The following is a 19,103-nucleotide window of genomic DNA, read 5'->3' on the forward strand; positions in this document are numbered from 1 at the left end:
AGTTGATGTGCAAAACCTGCCCTGTACTGTCCCAAGTTGTGGAAACATTCATCAGGAAAATGCTTCCGACAAACATACACCGTCTTGGGTAGACTCGACGGCGTATTATTGAAGTAAATAAAATTAAGCCACTGCATCTTCAGGGGCTCTGCCGTCGGCAGTAAAAACAGACCCTTTTCTGTGTTGTCACATCCATGTACAGCACAATTTCCATGTTTCGCTCGCTTAGGTGATGCCATGTTGTTGTGTCCTCTATGGTCTCCTCACTACAACTGGGCGGGGCAATCCATACAGTGGGTGGGAATCCAGAGGGGGGGCGTGGGGATCATCTCCCTTGCTGACGTAGTAAAGGGAAGAGCTTATCAACGCGCCGTTTTGACGCGCCATTCTCAAATGTTGGGCATAGTTTGGTTTACACATTATGAAATTTCTAGCCACTGGGGTGACTTAAGAAGGTCAGAGGAACTCATTTTAACGTTAAAAAACCTCAGAAAGTGAAAATTTCATGCCATGGGACCTTTAATTAGCTAAGCGGTCACGTGACCCGTGACGTCACAAAAACTTTTCAAGGAGCCAGGGCTTGGGAATCTAATGTAAACAGGTTACCGAAATGGACACCATCGACAGTGACATTCCCGATGTTTCACAGAGATGTGAAGTTAGACCCTATCAATTCGAACCGATAACTGGAAATTCACATGAACATGGATCTTGTCTTTACTCTGATGGGTCAGATGATTCTGAGAGTGAGAGTTCATTCAGTCCTCATGAAACTGAAAGCGGTCGGCTGGATAACACTTCCTGGTAAGTTAAAAACAATTCTGCTCAAAGGCTAATGATGTGTTGAAAGAAGTATTATTTTTGTATCATACATTGAAAGTTCATCATAGATCTATGTAGGCCTAACACACTACAACTCTTCGATTCGGTACGTAAACAAACAGATATCAAATCAAATCAAGTTTATTTGTATAGCGCTTTTAACAATAAACATTGTCGCAAAGCAGCTTTACAGAATTTGAACGACTTAAAACATGAGCTAATTTTATCCCTAATCTATCCCCAATGAGCAAGCCTGTGGCGACGGTGGCAAGGAAAAACTCCCTCAGACAACATGAGGAAGAAACCTTGAGAGGAACCAGACTCAAAAGGGAACCCATCCTCATTTGGGCAACAACAGACAGCCTGACTATAATATTAACAATTTAACAGGTATAACCCTCAACTGTCCTCATGGGGCCGTCCTTCACAGGAGCGGTGCGATAAAAGTCCGACCAGACACAGGACACCAGGATGGATCAAGCAGGTCCGAGGGGCAGAAGAGGCCAGCATCTCAATCCCAGGATCAACATGTAACTCAGAGGGACAGATTGGGGGGGGGGAAGAGATATAAGAGTAAATGAGTCAGAATTATGATAATCAATAATTGATACAGGGCGGCACGGTGGTGTAGTGGTTAGCGCTGTCGCCTCACAGCAAGAAGGTCCTGGGTTCGAGCCCCGGGGCCGGCGAGGGCCTTTCTGTGTGGAGTTTGCATGTTCTCCCCGTGTCCGCGTGGGTTTCCTCCGGGTGCTCCGGTTTCCCCCACAGTCCAAAGACATGCAGGTTAGGTTAACTGGTGACTCTAAATTGACCGTAGGTGTGAATGTGAGTGTGAATGGTTGTCTGTGTCTATGTGTCCGCCCTGTGATGACCTGGCGACTTGTCCAGGGTGTACCCCGCCTTTCACCCGTAGTCAGCTGGGATAGGCTCCAGCTTGCCTGCGACCCTGTAGAAGGATAAAGCGGCTTGAGATAATGAGATGAGAATAATTGATACACCCAAAATTATAATACTAATCCGTACCTCGGCTTTCAGTCGCTTAGCGAATGCACCTCGTGGTGGCCGTAGCACTTCTGGTTTCACTCCGCCGTCTTGTTCAGCATCTTGTTCCTGAATTGGGACGTTGGGAACGGCTCCATCTTTAAGTAGCCTCTTAAATTTGGCTTGGCAATTAATATCGCTCAGTAACTGAGTATTAATGTTGAAAGAATCTTCAGTGAAATGGTCCGAACACAGTTTGTGGGAAACATTAGGTACAAAGTTTTTCCTACGACAGTAGTGAGCCCACACTTTCCTCAGCTTCGGGTCCTTGGGGAATGCAAAAAAACTTACTCCAGGGCATTTCTCATTGGAATTATTGCAACCATAAGCAGCACAATACACCATGATGTCCAATGTACGTTAAACACTCTAAAAACGAAACAGTTTTCTTGCCATCCAAGACACAAAAACTATTTTATCGCATTCGTCATCATCACGATTCACACTTCTCCATATTCATCTACCCGCTAGTGCTGTACCCGAAAGTTTTTGTGACGTATGATCACGTGACAGCGGCTCTTCCGGTTGTAAAATATGCATATCGGAGCTCGAGCAGAAATGCCATATAATCATCACGAATATAACGAGTTTGCTGAATTTAATAGATAATTTTGTATTTGTTGATGCAATTATTTCATATTTTTAATGGAAAGAAACTGATATAGCGTGCATTTATGTTTCATGTCCTTTAAACACATCTGTGATGAAACTGTCATCCATCACCAAGTGCTGAAAATCCACATATACTGAATTCGCCAAACAGACAGGCTCTAATCCTGAAAATAAACCCCAGCTTTCATTTCTCTCACGATGCTTTGGGTATTTATTTTTTATTTTTTATTTTCACTCAGGCGTTCTGAGAGTCCGTCTTACTGCGTCACTTCCGGGGTCCTAACAGTGAGCAGCCTAAACGCGGCGCTAAAATCTGGAAGCTTGTGGTGTGGAGTTAGCTGGCTAATGCTGTTCAAAACTATTAATTTATAACTTTTTCGGATTTTTTTGTGGATTTTGTTTCTTTTGTAAATGGAGGAATTAGATGTGGAACCGACAACCACGGTAAACAGAGCTAAAATAAACTAAAAACCGCTCCATGATCCGGATCAGATAGTGATAGTGTTAATCCATAATAATAATAAATGAATTGTAACTAATTGTAAATGTATATTACTTCTGTTATAACGGCGTTAATATTAGCTTTCTTTATATTTTGTTTGCTTTTGTGATACAATAAGTTTGATATATTGCTGTTGCATTACATAGAGTAGAATAAAGTAATTATAAATGAAACATTACATAATGTCCATTGTATATGCATTGTGTGGGTTGTGTATTGTCACAGTGATTTTATATTACTGTTATGTCTTACACTGTTTACACACGCGATACTGTGTACTGCTTTAGGCACTAATATATAAACTGCTATATTAGTAAGAGAGGCAGCAGGGAAGGTGCTCGGGTGGTCATTGGGAAGGAGACATGGTGGTGGAACAAGTCAAGTTTATTTGTACAGCGCTTTTAACAATAAACATTGTCGCAAAGCAGCTTTACAGAATTTGAGCGACTTAAAACATGAGCTAATTTTATCCCTAATCTATCCCCAATGAGCAAGCCTATGGCGACGGTGGCAAGGAAAAACTCCCTCAGACGACATGAGGAAGAAACCTCGAGAGGAGCCAGACTTAAAGGGCTGATGACACGAAGGCCGAATCCCATTTCACCCCTTGGACCAACCCCTTGGCCCTTCCCCTCCATTTTGCGCGTTCACGTGAAGGGGTAGGGGTATCCCAATCCCAGTTAACGCGGAGGGGTAGGGGAAGGCGTAGGGCTTCTGTACCCCTCCAAACGGAGATTTTCCTGGAGCAGACTCCGAACGAAGGGGTTTGAGTGATTTCCCACAATGCCATGCGGATTTCAGCGAGATTTCATGCGGATTTCAGAAAGATGGCGGTTCCCGCGGCGAAAGATTGTCATAAATGTATTTTCTCCATTATTTATGTGTTTTAAGTTGTTATCCAGAGGAAACACGCCGCTTGATTCGCTTTCGAGCTGAGAATGAGCAGCGATTTCTGAAATCCAGGCTGCTGCTAAAAAGCTTTGGGAGTGAGTATTGTTTTCGGTTGCTTTACTGCGTACGTTTTGTTCTGTTATTCTCGCTTTTATTGTTTACATGAGTGTTCTGACACCTCATTCTGTCGGATGTGGTGCACGAAGCGCCAGAGATATCCCATTCAGTGGTGTTAGTTAACAAATCACACCCTGCCAGCAGAGATTTCTGCCTCTGGCTCTGACTGTAGCGGCTGGTCGCAGCCAATGACGCGTCGCGTTTTGCTAACGTAAACGCTGACGGAGGTACGCGATGACGTATGCGATCGTTGAAGGGCTATCCCAATACGTAAGGGTTGAATTTCAAGCCCTATCCCTTGTAGCTCAGTTTCAAGGGGAAGGGCCAAGGGGAAGGCGGAGGGGTAGGGGTAGAAATTAGAATTGGGATTGGGCCGAACATGACTCTATGCAATTTCTTAAACTATACAACATGGCAAACATGTTAGATTTCTGTTATAATTACGTGAAAAGAAGCTGTTGTTACGCGAATATCCAACTTTTAATTGCACAGCGCAAGAAAACTGGGTCCGTGGCTCGCGGCCATGTTGTGACGTCAGCGGGAGAACACGCTGCGGTTCACTGGCTGTTCTACTCTGGTTCTACTCAATGGAAATGGCGCATGAAAACGCCGGTGAACTCTCTAGTGCTAGCTCTTCCTCTTCTGGGAGTCTAGAATTGTGTTGATCTCTTCCGAATAGAATCTATGATAGCCTACCCTCTTTACCCTTTGCCTCTCGTTGCTAGGCGGCAGTTACATGAAAGCCGCAAGCTTTCACAAGCAAATACATGACTGATATCACGCCGACTTTATGATTACATTTATGATTATCATGTAGAATCTATAGCTCTACGTACCTTTATCTTATGTCGTTTCACAACACATGTTCTGACAGGAGGACTGTCTTTGGATCCGGCATAGCTATTAGTAGACCCCCTCCGGAATACTGGCAGTGTTGCCAGATTGGGAGGATTCCCGCCCAGTTGGGCGGTTTCAAGTGCATTTTGGTGGGTTTTGAACATATTTTGGGCTGGAAAACGTCAGCAGTATCTGGCAACAGATACTGCTGACGTTTTCCAGCCCAAAATATGTTCAAAACCCACCAAAATGTACTTGAAACCGCTCAACTGGGCGGGAAACCTCCCAATCTGGCAACACTGTGTAGGCACTGCTGATGGTAGTAACACACATTTGTGCTGAACTGAACACCCAAGAGATTCTTTTAAGCTGGGAAGGGTGTCAAAACAATCCAAATCAAAGTGTTCAGAGCACAGGACGGATGTTGGTGAGGGTTCCCACTTGTCACGAGTGCGCCTGACTTGCTTCACCCACTTCGCATGCAGCTCGGGATCTCTGGGAAACTTGAATAAACTTACCCCATCCTTGTGGGTTTTGGAACAAAAGCCGGCAACACAACGCAAAGGCATAATAACTTGTATATAAATGTGTGTGTCTATATGTATAATAATAATACTAATAATGACAAACTGAACACCTGTCGCATCAACAACAAACTGGTAAGTTAGGAGGAAGATTCTTTCGCTGACGTCATATAGCTCCTCCTCCTCTTTCGTCTCCTGGGTGCTGCAGCCTTGTCAAATTTGCCCAAATAGCCGCGTTTTTTATCATAACTTGTAAAATAGGCGCCTTCGTGAATTAATATATGGATCATCGGGAATTACTTTTTATGTTATAAAACATCGCCAAAGATGTCAAAAACGTGTCATCAGCACTTTAAAAGGGAACTCATCCTCATTTGGGCAACAACAGACAGCATGACCATAACATTAACAGTCCTAACATAAAGTCAGCTTTGTTGATGCTATAAACCCCCCACTGACGGAAACCCGAGCGCAAAACCGTTCATGACAACTGCAGTCTGAAAGTCAACTGCAGTCCCCAGCCACAAAAGCATCGCTGCAAGAGTCCAGAGCGTCCTCCAGGCGCGACCCCCAACTGTCAACATGAGGTTGTCCTCCATGGTGGAACAAAGAAGTGCAGGAAATTATAAAAGAGAAGAGGCTATCAAAGAAGAATTGGGACGATCAGAGAGACGAGGAAAGCAGGCGGTTATACAGAGAGACGAGACAGAAGGCAAAAAGAGCAGTAGCGAAGGCGAAAGCAGAAGCATAACAGGAGTTGTATGAAAGACTGGAGACCAAAGAAGGAGAGAAAGACCTGTACAGACTAGCTAGGCAGAGAAACAGGGAAGCGAGGGATGTACAGCAGGCAAGAGTGATGAAAGATGGAAATGTGCTGACAAACAAAGAGAGTGTATTAAGAAGGTGGAAAGAGTTCTTTGAGGATTTATTAAATGAGGAGAATCCAAGAGAGAAAAGGTCAGATTCATTGGAGACAGCAAATCAGGAAGCGGAGTTGGTTAGTAAGGATGAGGTGAGGGCAGCCATGAAAAGAATGAAGACTGGGAAAGCAGTCGGACCAGGTGGTATCCCGATTGAGGCTTGGAGATGTTTGGGTGAGATGGCTGTGGAGTTCCTAATGAGATTGTTTAATAAGATCCTACAGAATGAGAAAATGCCAAATGAATGGAGAAAGAGCGTGCTAGTTCCAATACACGAGAATAAGGGAGATGTACGGAGCTGCAGTAATTACAGAGGGATAAAATTGATGAGCCACACCATGAAGCTATGCGAAAGGGTATTGGAGGTGAGATTGAGAAGAGAGGTAGCAATCTGTGAACAGCAGTACGGGTTTATGCCAAGGAAGAGCACGTTGGATGCAATTTTTGCTTTAAGAATGTTAATGGAGAAGTACAGGGAAGGCTAGAGAAAGCTACATTGTGTGTTTGTAGACCTGGAGAAGGCATACGATAGAGTGCCGAGAGATGAGTTATGGTGTTGTATGAGAAAGAGTGGAGTGAATGAGAAGTATATTAGAGTGGTGCAAGACATGTATGAGAACAGTGAAACAGCAGTGAGGTGTACAGTTGGAACGACTGAATGGTTCAAGGTGAAGGTGGGACTCCATCAAGGATCTGCTTTGAGTCGTTTCTTGTTTGCCATAGTGATGGATAGCTTGACGGACGAAGTGAGGCAAGAGTCACCATGGAACATGATGTTTGCAGATGATATTGTCATATGTGGTGAAAGTGGAAAGGAGGTTGAGCTGGGTTTGGAGAGATGAAGGGATGCATTGGAATGAAGGTGAGCAGTAGCAAAACAGAATAGATGTGCATCAATGAGAATGGGGATGAGAGTGTAGTGAAGATGCAAGGAGTAGACGTAAAGAAAGTTGGTGAATTCAAGTACCTGGGGTCAGCTGTGCAGGAAAATGGGGGCTGCGATAGTGAGGTGAGAAAGAGAGTGTAGGCAGGGTGGAGCAGTTGGAGAAGGATTTCGGGAGTCATTTGTGATAGGAAAGTCCCAGCAAAAGTGAAAGGTAAGATGTATAAGACAGTAGTGAGACCAGCTGTGATGTATGGGTTGGAGACCGTACCCTTAACGAAGAGGCAGGAGGCAAAGTTGGAGGTGGCGGAGTTGAGGATGTTAAGGAACGAGCACATCAGAGGGACAGCACATGTGGAGAGCTTGGGAATTAAGCTAAGAGAGATGAGACTGGGATGGTATGGGCACATCCTGAGAAGAGATGCAGAGCATGTTGGAAGGAGAATGTTGAGGATTGAGCTGCCAGGCAAACGAAAACGAGGCAATACATGGATGTGGCGAGAGAGGACATGAAAGTGGCAGGTGTGGTAAAGAAGGATGCGGAAGACAGGGAGCGATGGAGACGAAAAATCTGCTGTGGCGACCCCTAATCGGGAGCAGCCAGAAGAAAGAAGATAGTATATAATATATGAGGGTTTTTTTTTCTATACAAACTTTTTATTTGATGATTTCTACATTATAAAGTTCAGAAAACATTTTCGGTTTCAGAATAGTTTTCCATCACAAAATTAAATGTGATAGAAAAATGTTTGTCAGTAAAGAATGCAGCATATTACAGTAAAGACCAAAAGAAAAAACCTTTCAGGCCTGATGCATAATAAATATTTCTGTGTTTTGCTGCAAAAACTAAGAAGAAAGTATGACATTGTCCAAAAGAACTGAGGTTGGCTCTGGAAAGTTCTCAGTCACTACGTTTACATGCACATAGAGAGAATCGAATTTCTGCCGTTGCTCGACTGAAATCGAAGTTCAAAATGCCATGTATACACCTTAATTCGGCTGAAATTGAACCGAACTTGATTTCTCGGAATCGAGCTACACGACCTAGTTTATGCGATTTCTGACGAGCTACTTTGTGCATGTATACCCTATCGAGCTAGTTGTCGAGCTACTTCCGGACGTGACGAGTGACGAGACCACAAGCGGGAAACACAACAGCCTCGGTCGGCATGACAACAGTAGTAGCGAGCAGCAGAAGAGGTCAGGAGGAACAAACGAAGAAGAGAAAATGGCGATGTAGAGCTCTCTGAAGTGTGGGTGGAGCACAGAGGACGGCAGGACAAAGCTTCTGGTACTAATAGGCTTTTTATTGTCAGACTTTTCAGTTTAACAGCCTACTTTTATTCTTGAGAGAAAGAAAGACGCACGCGCGCTGTGTTCTAGTCCCGGGATGAGCTGTCCCCTCTGCTCTCCCTCTGCCTCCTTAAATAGGGCGCGGTTACTGGGAAGCCACACAAACACAGGTTAATTACCGTCAGGTGAAGTGATTCTGCCACTCCCCTTCCCTGGCTCCGCCCTCCTGTCACAGACCGGCGCTTGACCACGCCCCCACTGCTACAGGCAAGCAGAAACGTGCACTTCTGGAGCAATGAGGAGACAGAGTTCATGCTCATTCAGCTTAAGGAGTTGAATATATTAAAATTCATGGACGGGAGAAAAACGCGCAATGGAGAACACGGAACTGATAACTTTGTTTACACGCTTGAATAGCTCTTCTTCATGACGACAACCGGAAGTGTACCAACACGATGGGGCGTGTTGCGCCACCTGTGGTTCGGGTGCACAATGCACCTCACACAATAGCCCGATTTCATTGTGTGCATGTAGGATTGGATTTCTCTGGCACCCTGCTGGGACCCTTAGCTCGATTACCGACAGCAGCTCGATTTGGATGTGCATGTAAACGTAGTCAGTGAAACCTACAGTTCGTTTCCTTTCAAACTGAACACACTGTATCTGATACAGTATATACAGCAAAAGAGTTGTCGCACTAAATACTGACTTTCTTTTATTACTGTTTACTGCATGTACTTGACTAGTATTTTTCTTTTAATTCGAAAGATTTAATTTCATTATTTCTGAAGTCGTCTTTACACAGTAGTATCCATGCTTGTTGAACATCCCATTCCAGATCTTGTATCTGGTTAAAGACAGTGTAAAAGACTCGTGTAATAAATTTACTTGCACTTACAGTAATTTTCAGTTAGTGTGTGTGTGTGTGTGTGTTTGTGTTTGCACATGCGTGCTCATACAGCTAATTCCAGGTGCAGGCCTGAAACAGAAGCACCTGGGCTTCGAGTGGGGTCCAGGAGACCTGCTGGTGTACGAGACCAACTTGAAATTACAAGGTAAGAAATGCTGGGGAGGAGTGGGTCTGAGACCCGTGGTATGTTTGCATGTCATTGACTCATAACTGTCCTTTTATCGCACACGCAGGTCCTGGCTCTGGAGGCTCCGGTTGTCCCTTTGTCCATGTGGTACGCAGAGATGAAGACATCTACTCGCCCATCCTGCGCAAGCTCTTCAACGAGTCTCATCACATCTTCGTCGGGCTGCAGAACATTAAAGATGACCTTCCGAGCAAGAGCAAGAAGCCGCAGTAAGAGCAACAGATTTATGCTCGCGCTTGCATTCAGTCTAATCATCACACATCCTTACACACACGTGTACGGCACGAGGAAATACTCCTCGATATGATCCGATACAGCAGCGTGGTACCACGAGCCCTGAATTTCTCACTTCGGACTCTTATGTCTAACCGATTTAGTTAATTAATATTACTGAGCAACTAAAGTTTTTGATAAAGGTTGAAGTTGAATTTCGTTAAATACACTCCCCGGCCACTTTAATAGGAACTTGTTCTTGATTCCAGGGCTCTACATTAACTTTTGAAACCACTTGTCCTGTCAGGCAAGTTGAAAGGAAATTTACTTGTCCGAATGTGAAGTTGACTTGTCCGAAGAAATATTTGAGAAACCCCCCCACAAATAAACTGTTTGTAACCCAACAATCTTTATTGCATTTGCATCATACCGCTTGTGGCTTGTACTCTTGCCATGAGACACTACAATGTCTCGCCTATATGAAGCTGTACCTTTAAACATGCTGCTCGAGACATCAGCATAAGTGGGATGCGATATGAACAGAGAACATTGCATTCCATCTCCGGTGTCTTGGACCCATTCAAATTCATCCTTCCAAGAACTGAGAAGTTTCCCCTCTCTCTTGCTTTCATAGTTCTGCTGTGATTGTTTTCTCTTCTTTTCAGCACCAGATGCCTCGGATTCACTAGACTTCTTTGTGAAGCCAAACTTCAGGAGGGACGTTTTCTCATCTCATCTCATTATCTCTAGCCGCTTTATCCTTCTACAGGGTCGCAGGCAAGCTGGAGCCTATCCCAGCTGACTACGGGCGAAAGGCGGGGTACACCCTGGACAAGTCACCAGGTCATCACAGGGCTGACACATAGACACAGACAACCATTCACACTCACATTCACACCTACGGTCAATTTAGAGTCACCAGTTAACCTAACCTGCATGTCTTTGGACTGTGGGGGAAACCGGAGCACCCGGAGGAAACCCACGCGGACACGGGGAGAACATGCAAACTCCGCACAGAAAGGCCCTCGCCGGCCCCGGGGCTCGAACCCAGGACCTTTTTGCTGTGAGGCGACAGCGCTAACCACTACACCACCGTGCCGCCGGGACGTTTTCTAAATGTCTAAATTTTTATAACGAACACCATCAACAACAATTCAAAGATTTGGAAATTACCACATATACAGTTGAATAATGATCCCGCCAACAGAAATGTCAACAAATCCACATGTATGACACGATTAAAACCAATCATAAACGACCGTTTACTTTTCAGCTCAAATGCACGAAGCGGTATTGGCCGGTTTCGCAAGTGGAATATTCAGTCCCTCCAGGATTCTGCGGGCCTTTTTTGTGATTGTTGCGGGCTAAAATGTCTGTTGCGGGGGTTTTCCAAAAAACTGCGATGAAAGTTGCGGTGTTTTTTAGGTTTTTGTTGCGATTACATTGCGGGAGGAAGTGAAAGTTGCGAGAAATTGTTGCGATTTTCTCTTTTAGTGATTAAAATTGAGTGATATCTTAAATATTAAGTTATTACTGAAAAACTATTGATTAAAAAAACAAAGACACTGAGAAATGGTCCTATAAACAACTTTACCAATATAAAAGATTACCAGGACTACAAAAATGCAGAAAAATAGGCTTTACTTATCCAAATGCACCTGTTGGTTCAAAAGTTAAAGTGCAGAGAACCTCACAGCACAACATGAAGTTACCTTAAAATATAATATAAATGCCTCAGCTTTCATGTAAGGGAAAAAAAAAACTATTAATACTAGTACTGTGTGCAGGCAGTCTCTCCTGAAGACTAAATTAAACAATTATAAACTAATAAAATAAATGGCTCAGGCTTCATAGAAGAAAAAAAACAATTTGAACAGAATCTCACAGTATGATGCTGAAGCTGCCTAAACAATGGAAAATAAAATACCATTTTGGCAAAAATGTTGGCATCCATTAATTTCTTGCATTAAGTAAAAAAATAATGTAAAGTGCGCACAGTCCTTCACTGTAAACATCACACACTTTCAGTAACAGAATTTAAGCCTATATAAACACTGACTTGCACATGCTGCTTCTCTTGAACGTATACACGGAAGTAAGGCGGAAGGTAGTTTGTCGACGTCCCCTCAAGACGACGCCAACGATTGGTCAAATTTGCGGGAAAGTTGCGGTGATTGGATATAATTGCAGCACCGCCCTGAATTCGCAGGGATTGGTTGAATTTGCGTTGAAGTTGAAAATCGCAACATCACGAAATCCTGGAGGGTCTGAATATTGCGCATGCGCACATCGCTCTTTCCGAATAGAAACATCCGGCGATTCATCAAAACAATATGTCGAGTGAGATGCTTTGGAAATCATGTGAATAAACTGATAAATTTGATATGGAACCCGAATATCGGCGTATTTTGGCACTTGTCCGATCAGACAAGTAACTGAGACGATGAACTTGCCCGACATTTAAGTATCACTTGTCCCGGACAAGCGTTAATGTCGAGCCCTGGATTCTAAGATCCCTGTTCTTGGCTGCAGGAGTGGAACACAATGTGTTCTGTTTTCTGTTGCATGCTGAGATGCTTTTCTGCTCACCATGGTTGTAAAGAGTGATTATGAGTCACTATATCCTTCCTGACAGAAAAGCTCGAACCAGTCTGTCCATGTTCCTCTGACTTCTCTCATCAACAACAAGGCATTTGTTTCCTTTCCACCCAGAGAACTGTCGCTCACTCATTCACTTCATGTTTTTTGTTTTTGTCACCATTCTGTGTAAACTCTAGAGACTGCTGTGTGTGAAAACCCCAGGAGATCAGGAACAGTTTCTGAAATACTCAAACCAGTCCATCTGACTCAAACCAACACCCATACCACAGTGGAAGAAAGTCACACTTCACTGTAGGATCAGTTTTTCCCGTTCTGATGTTTGAACATTAACTGAAGCTCTTGCTCCAAGTGGATGGATGGGTGTGCCTAATAAAGTGGCCAGGGAGTGTACATTCCTTTTCTTTTGGTGGAAATAAAGGTTCTTACTTCAAAGGCTTATCAGTTTATGTCGTTAGTTGACCTGCAGTGTAAGTTTAGACCTTTTTTGTTCTTTGTCTTTTCTCGTGTAGTAGATGGTCCACATAAACGAATTTCAAAAAGAAAAAACAAAAGTGTGTAATTACACTACCGTTCAAAAGTTTGGGGTCACTTTGAACTTTCCTTATTTTTGAAAGAAAAGCACTGTTCTTTTCAATGAAGATCACTTTAAACTAATCAGAAATCCACTCTATACATTGCTAATGTGGTAAATGACTATTCTAGCTGCAAATGTCTGGTTTTTGGTGCAGTATCTCCATAGGTAGCCTGGCAAGCCAGACTAAATGTGAATATTTAGTCTGGCCTCGCTCGTAGACATTTCTGAAGGGGGTGGGAGGAACAACCCGCTGTCTTTCAAACTGTCTCTGTGCGTATAGGCCAACGCTCTGACCAATCAGCGCAACAGTGACTGTGACGTAGTCAGAGCGACAGAAAGCAGTGGGGGAGACCTTGAAATAAATAATTTTTCAAAATGCGTATTAATTAATAAACAGGTTCTAGATATTAAGAAGTTTGGAGATGATGACCACAAGTTTGGAGTCTGTACCACATACTTAACATACACTCATTTTTTTTTTTTCAAGTGTTTTTCAAGGGTTTGCTTAAACTGTTTGAGAGTTTTTATTTTTATTTAGTGGTGTTTGGTGAAATAATTTCCCTTAAATTTAAAATAACGGGAAAATAAGAAACAATCAAAAAGTAATGTTTCAAAGCTGTTTATTAATTCTCCATACTGCACAAACTAGCCCCATCCTTTTGGCTATGAGCAGAGCCAGCTGGTAGATCAGACTTTTGCCATAGCCGGTCGGCAAAACAGCGAAAACGTCCTTCTTGAAAAGGAATGAGCGGAGAGCCTCTTCCTGCTCATGTTTCAACAAAAATTCCAAGTCTAATTCTTCTAAAACTGATTCCAAAGCGGAGTCAAACGTGCGCTGTTCACTAGCCGTAGCCATCTTTCCTGTGTTGTGCTTTCTCCAGCGTCGCGCAGCTTTTTCGTCACTCCTGCAAAAGCCCGCCCAAAGAATCCAAACAAAAACCTTGCGTTGTGATTGGCGGGCACGATTTGATGCCCGGGGTGTTTTGTTTATATGGTGCGAGGCTAGACCCACTCGCAGGCAAAAAATATTTTTGGCCGCTAGGCGGGTGGGTCTAGTTTACTAGGCTACTACATAGGTGCATAGAGGCCCATTTCCAGCAACTCTCACTCCAGTGTTCTAATGGTACAATGTGTTTGCTCATTGCCTCAGAAGGCTAATGGATGATTAGAAAACCCTTGTACAATCATGTTAGCACAGCTGAAAACAGTTGAGCTCTTTAGAGAAGCTATAAAACTGACCTTCCTTTGAGCAGATTGAGTTTCTGGAGCATCACATTTGTGGGGTCGATTAAATGCTCAAAATGGCCAGAAAAATGTCGACTATATTTTCGATTCATTTTACAGCTTATGGTGGTAAATAAAAGTGTGACTTTTCATGGAAAACACAAAATTGTCTGGGTGACCCCAAACTTTTGAATGGTAGTGAAGTTTTTAAATGAGATGTTTATGAACATTAAAGTTTACAGAAGGAGTCTCCAGTGTCAGCGCATTGCAACAGTCAGAGATAAAGCTGTCACTAAGTTTTCCGACGTCTTTGCGGTTTCTCAGTAGCATAAGCTGCGTGGTTTTTTTTTGTCTGTCTGTCTTTTGAAGTTATTGGGGGGGAGGCTGGTGAAGGAGTGAGTGTTTATAGCTCCTATAATGTAACTGATAAGAACTAACTTGTTGACTAATTTTTCTCGTTAAATGGAAAAACAACAGCATGCTGGTAACAGCACAATACAGATGTTTCTTATATAGTCGCTGATCTCATCTTGGTATTCGTTAGATCATAATTATGACCAGACTTAAAAATAAAAATCAGCGTGGACTGTTTTCCAGCATGTGACAAGGCCAGATGTGTAAAGAGTAAATGGTATGAAACACACATTAAAATGGAATGGTGTCTGTGATACAGCCCTGGTTTTATATGGTTCTGTCATGTTTGATGCACATTACAAGGTCATGATTTGTAGATGTACTGTTTGGAAAAAGTGTGTGCGCGCATAAAATCAGCTCGTGTGTAAAAGCTCAGGGTTCTGAGAGTTTATCTCTAAATGTCCTGTTTGACGATCAGATCAGTGAAGCTCTGTTTCACGACGAGTGTTTAACGTATCGTTGAAGAGCATGTGTAAATATATTCACCCGAGCCGATGGGCTCAGTGCTGCTGTTTGTTTCTTCATGTGCTCAATGTCTGTCTGTCTGTCTGTCTCTCTGCAGGTTTGTGAGCATCAGTAAGAACTACAGGTCTGTAATACGAGCCTGTATGGAGGAACTGCAGCAGGCCGCAGGTGTGTGTGCGGGTGTGTAGTTGAGGTCAGAAGTTTACAGACATGAATCTCATGGCAACATAAGACTTTCAGTGATTTTCTTTGAACTCAACTTTTAGCGGCCCTGGTTAGTTTTTAGTCGCCACTGGTGACCGTGCGGCTGCCAAGTTTCCACCCTGGCGAGCTGAGCCTCTCTGGTCAGGCATGGCAGCAGGCGAGCCACTTGCTGCTCGATTGGCCGCATCCATGGCTTGCTTAAACAGCGGCAGAAATGCCTGGGGGTCTTCGTGAGCTGCCCCCCCAACCCACTTTTTTTTTTAAGCAAGTACCCTGGCGGAAAAAAAAAAAGTACTTTATTGTATTTAAAGTATATTCATATTTTCAATAGTATATTGAAAATGTACTTACACACATTGTACTTTTTGTAAATATATAAAAAGTATACTAACTTCACGCTAACACTTTTAATACACTTTAAAATAATTATACTATATTACACTTTATAGAAATATCTCAAACTAAAATATACACTACTGTTCAAAAGTTTGGGGTCACCCAGACAATTTTGTGTTTTCCATGAAAAGTCACACTTTTATTTACCACCATAAGTTGTAAAATGAATAGAAAATATAGTCGAGACATTTTTCTGGCCATTTTGAGCATTTAATCGACCCCACAAATGTGATGCTCCAGAAACTCAATCTGCTCAAAGGAAGGTCAGTTTTATAGCTTCTCTAAAGAGCTCAACTGTTTTCAGCTGTGCTAACATGATTGTACAAGGGTTTTCTAATCATCCATTAGCCTTCTGAGGCAATGAGCAAACACATTGTACCATTAGAATACTGGAGTGATAGTTGCTGGAAATGGGCCTCTATACACCTATGGAGATATTGCACCAAAAACCAGACATTTGCAGCTAGAATAGTCATTTACCACATTAGCAATGTATAGAGTGGATTTCTGATTAGTTTAAAGTGATCTTCATTGAAAAGAACAGTGCTTTTCTTTCAAAAATAAGGACATTTCAAAGTGACCCCAAACTTTTGAACGGTAGTGTACTTTAAGTGAAAGTTGTGTAATTTCTAAATTGTACTTGGTGTACTAATTTCTAAAGTGTACTATAATACAAAGTACACTTTAATTTGACTAATTAAGCATATATTAGTACATATACTTAAAGTATACAGAATATACTTTAAGTTGTTCCACTTTAGCACATAAAAGTACACTAAATACACTTCAAGTTGCACTTTTCTACAATTTAATTACAATTAAAATATATTTAGTACAAAATTAGTTGTTCCAAAATATCATGCCTCAAGTTAACTAATCATAAACACACTTGAAGTATATTGATGATTAGTGTGGCTTCAAGTACACAAAAGTATGCTAAATTTTAGTACACTTAGCACATTTATTTTTCACCAGGGTAACGCAGTATCTTCTGGCAGTAATGCACCGAAAAGCTGTTTGGCAACCACCGTTAAACAACAAAAGATGATGTTACTGGCAGGTGCCAGTTAAATGTGTGTCAGTCCACCTTTCCCAGTGCCGAGGATGTTTCCTTGTTAGGACAGGTCCTTCCAAGTTGGACATTTCGGGGTGGGAGGTGATCTTTTGAAGAACGGTCGAATCATTCCCAGTGAATATCAAATAGTATTTTTGCTTGAAATGTCCATCCCTAGTTAATGGTTGTGTTTCTCTCTCTCTCTCTTTCTCCAGTATCTACTAAAGACACACAGTACAGCAACCAGGTACTGATTCACACAGTAATTGTTGTACTCTTGTTAAATCCTCCCTCAAAATCGCAACACTTTTAAAACTCCTGCTGATTTATAATAATGTTTACTAAACAGGATATAATAAAATGACATGGCAAAATAGAATACTCCTTTAAAAAGTAAATAAAAGGCACAGACTGTAAGTGTGTGTGTGTGTGTGTGTGTGTGTGTTTCAGGTGTCCATTCTCTTAGCAATCGAGCTCATCTGGAATCTGTGTGAGGTTCTTTTCATCGACGCTGCACCAGGTAGAGTCGCCTCGAGTTATTCACATCCCACGTTCGTAAGAGAGCAGCTCGCCTCACTGAGTTCTACAACAGCGTTCACCTCCTGTTGTGATATGCGCACATCATAACATTTTCCTGATGATATTGTTATAAATAAACGACAGGTTTAACTCTAACCAGGTTTGTAGTACTCTAGTCCGACTCGTGCCCTAATTTTAAGGACTCGTGACTCGACTCGGACTCGAGCACTGATGACTCGGACTCGTGCATTAACTGCATTCGGACTTGTAAATTGGAGACGAGGACTCAGATTTTTTTTTCTTTATTTTTTGTAACATGCCATAATAATTTGGCATAAGATATTTATATCTACATTAATTTTTATACTAATTTTGTGCAAGAGTGTCACACCGGTGTGCCTTGGCATGTGCATCAGATAGACTCTTGGGCGCGTGCAGTAAACAACCCGCACCTGCACAAGATTAAGGTGCAATCAGTGTGCTGATATAAAAACTGTGAAAACACACTTACTTTGCGAAGTATTGAGTTGCATTGCTGACACATTACTGAGCCTTGTTTCCTGATCCCTGATTTCCTGTTTCTCATCTTTGATTCTGCCGAGTCTACGATAGCCTGTTTGTGCCTCGCTCGACCTATCGCCCGTTTCACCGTTTTACAATTTTGCCTGCTGTTCTGGATTGTTTACCGTCTTCACTTGTATTAATAAACACCTTCTGCACTTACATCCGTCTTCCAACCATCTCTGACAGAATACAGTAGACCCCCACCTATTCGCGGTTCAGTATTCGCAAATTCACATATTCGCGGGATTTTATATAGAACATATCTCCTATACATTCGCGGAAATCTCAGCGATTCGTGGTCATTTGCGGCGAACATATCGAACGTTTACGCACTGCTACATTCTCGGAGCCGAATGCTCGCTCGCTATTGGCTGAAGTTTGAATGGCGGGCTGCTGCTCATTGGCTGATACGAATGAGCACATTGTACAGTACAGTCTCGCTGTTCCCGTAGTTCAGACTTGTTCGTGTGTTGTGCGTTCTTGGCATTTTTGAATAATTTTTACGCCCTACAATGGCTCCTAAACGCTCTGCATCTTCTAAGGCTCCTGCCAAGGAACCTAAGCGCCAGAAGAAGGTAATGATGCTGCAGGAGAAGGTAGGACTTCTCGATATGCTCAGGGGTGATAGCGTTCCGGCGCGCCACGCCGGATTTCCGGCGCGCCGTGGCTGGGGGGAAAAAAAAAATCTAGTTCGCCCATTGTCCTGTGTCATTCTGAGATGCGCAGATAGACAGTAAAGGGAATTCGGAATTCCCTTTACTGTCTATCTGCGCATCTCAGAATGACACAGGACAATGGGCGAACTAGATTTTTTTTTTTTTCCCCAGCCACGGCGTGCCGGAAATCCGGCGCGGCGCCGGAACGCTATCACCCCTGTATGCTAAAGGAAGGGAAGAGTTAAGCATTTGTGAGCAGTTTTAGGTGGGGGGGGTACAAGTATTCACGATTTTGGCTTATTCGCGGCCATGTTCGGTCCCTAACCCCCGCGAATACTGAGGGCTTACTGTACTTCACACTCCCTGATAAAAAGAAGCACATTCACCTGTTCATACGCCAAGTTCAGGAGCAAACTAATGTTAATGGCGCTGAAACAGGCACCATCAAACGGTGTGGGTGGAGTCTTGGACTCGACTCGAAATAAATTACTTGGATTTGATTCGGACTCGAACACTGGGGACTCGAGACTGGACTTGGAGTCGAGGTTTAGTGACTCGACTACAGCACTGACTCTAACTCTGTTTTAAGTAAAATATCCCTTCATGCTGCTTTCTGTGTTTTGTTGGTTAAATCACAGTAACTTATTTCTTCAAGTTAAGGTTGAGTCACAAAGTGTGAA

At 42.9% G+C, this 19,103-nt stretch overlaps 1 protein-coding gene across 3 annotated transcripts in view; it reads left to right on the forward strand.

Annotated features, from left to right (window-relative positions):
• Positions 1–2,758: 2,758 nt before the first annotated feature.
• Positions 2,759–19,103, forward strand: part of nup85 (nucleoporin 85) — a 50,268-nt gene continuing 33,923 nt past the window's right edge. For 2 of the 3 annotated variants that reach the window (XM_060904339.1, XM_060904341.1), the window contains exons 1-6: positions 2,759–2,919; positions 9,404–9,497; positions 9,586–9,748; positions 15,128–15,210; positions 16,900–16,931; positions 17,135–17,204. In XM_060904339.1, coding sequence (XP_060760322.1) covers positions 2,887–2,919; positions 9,404–9,497; positions 9,586–9,748; positions 15,128–15,210; positions 16,900–16,931; positions 17,135–17,204 — 475 coding nt within the window. In that variant the 5' untranslated portion in view covers positions 2,759–2,886. The remainder of the gene's footprint in view (positions 2,920–9,403; positions 9,498–9,585; positions 9,749–15,127; positions 15,211–16,899; positions 16,932–17,134; positions 17,205–19,103) is intronic. The other variant, XM_060904340.1, reaches the window with a different exon arrangement.

The sequence above is a fragment of the Neoarius graeffei genome, chromosome 22 (genome assembly GCF_027579695.1).
Source record: "Neoarius graeffei isolate fNeoGra1 chromosome 22, fNeoGra1.pri, whole genome shotgun sequence".
Lineage (NCBI taxonomy): Eukaryota > Metazoa > Chordata > Actinopteri > Siluriformes > Ariidae > Neoarius > Neoarius graeffei.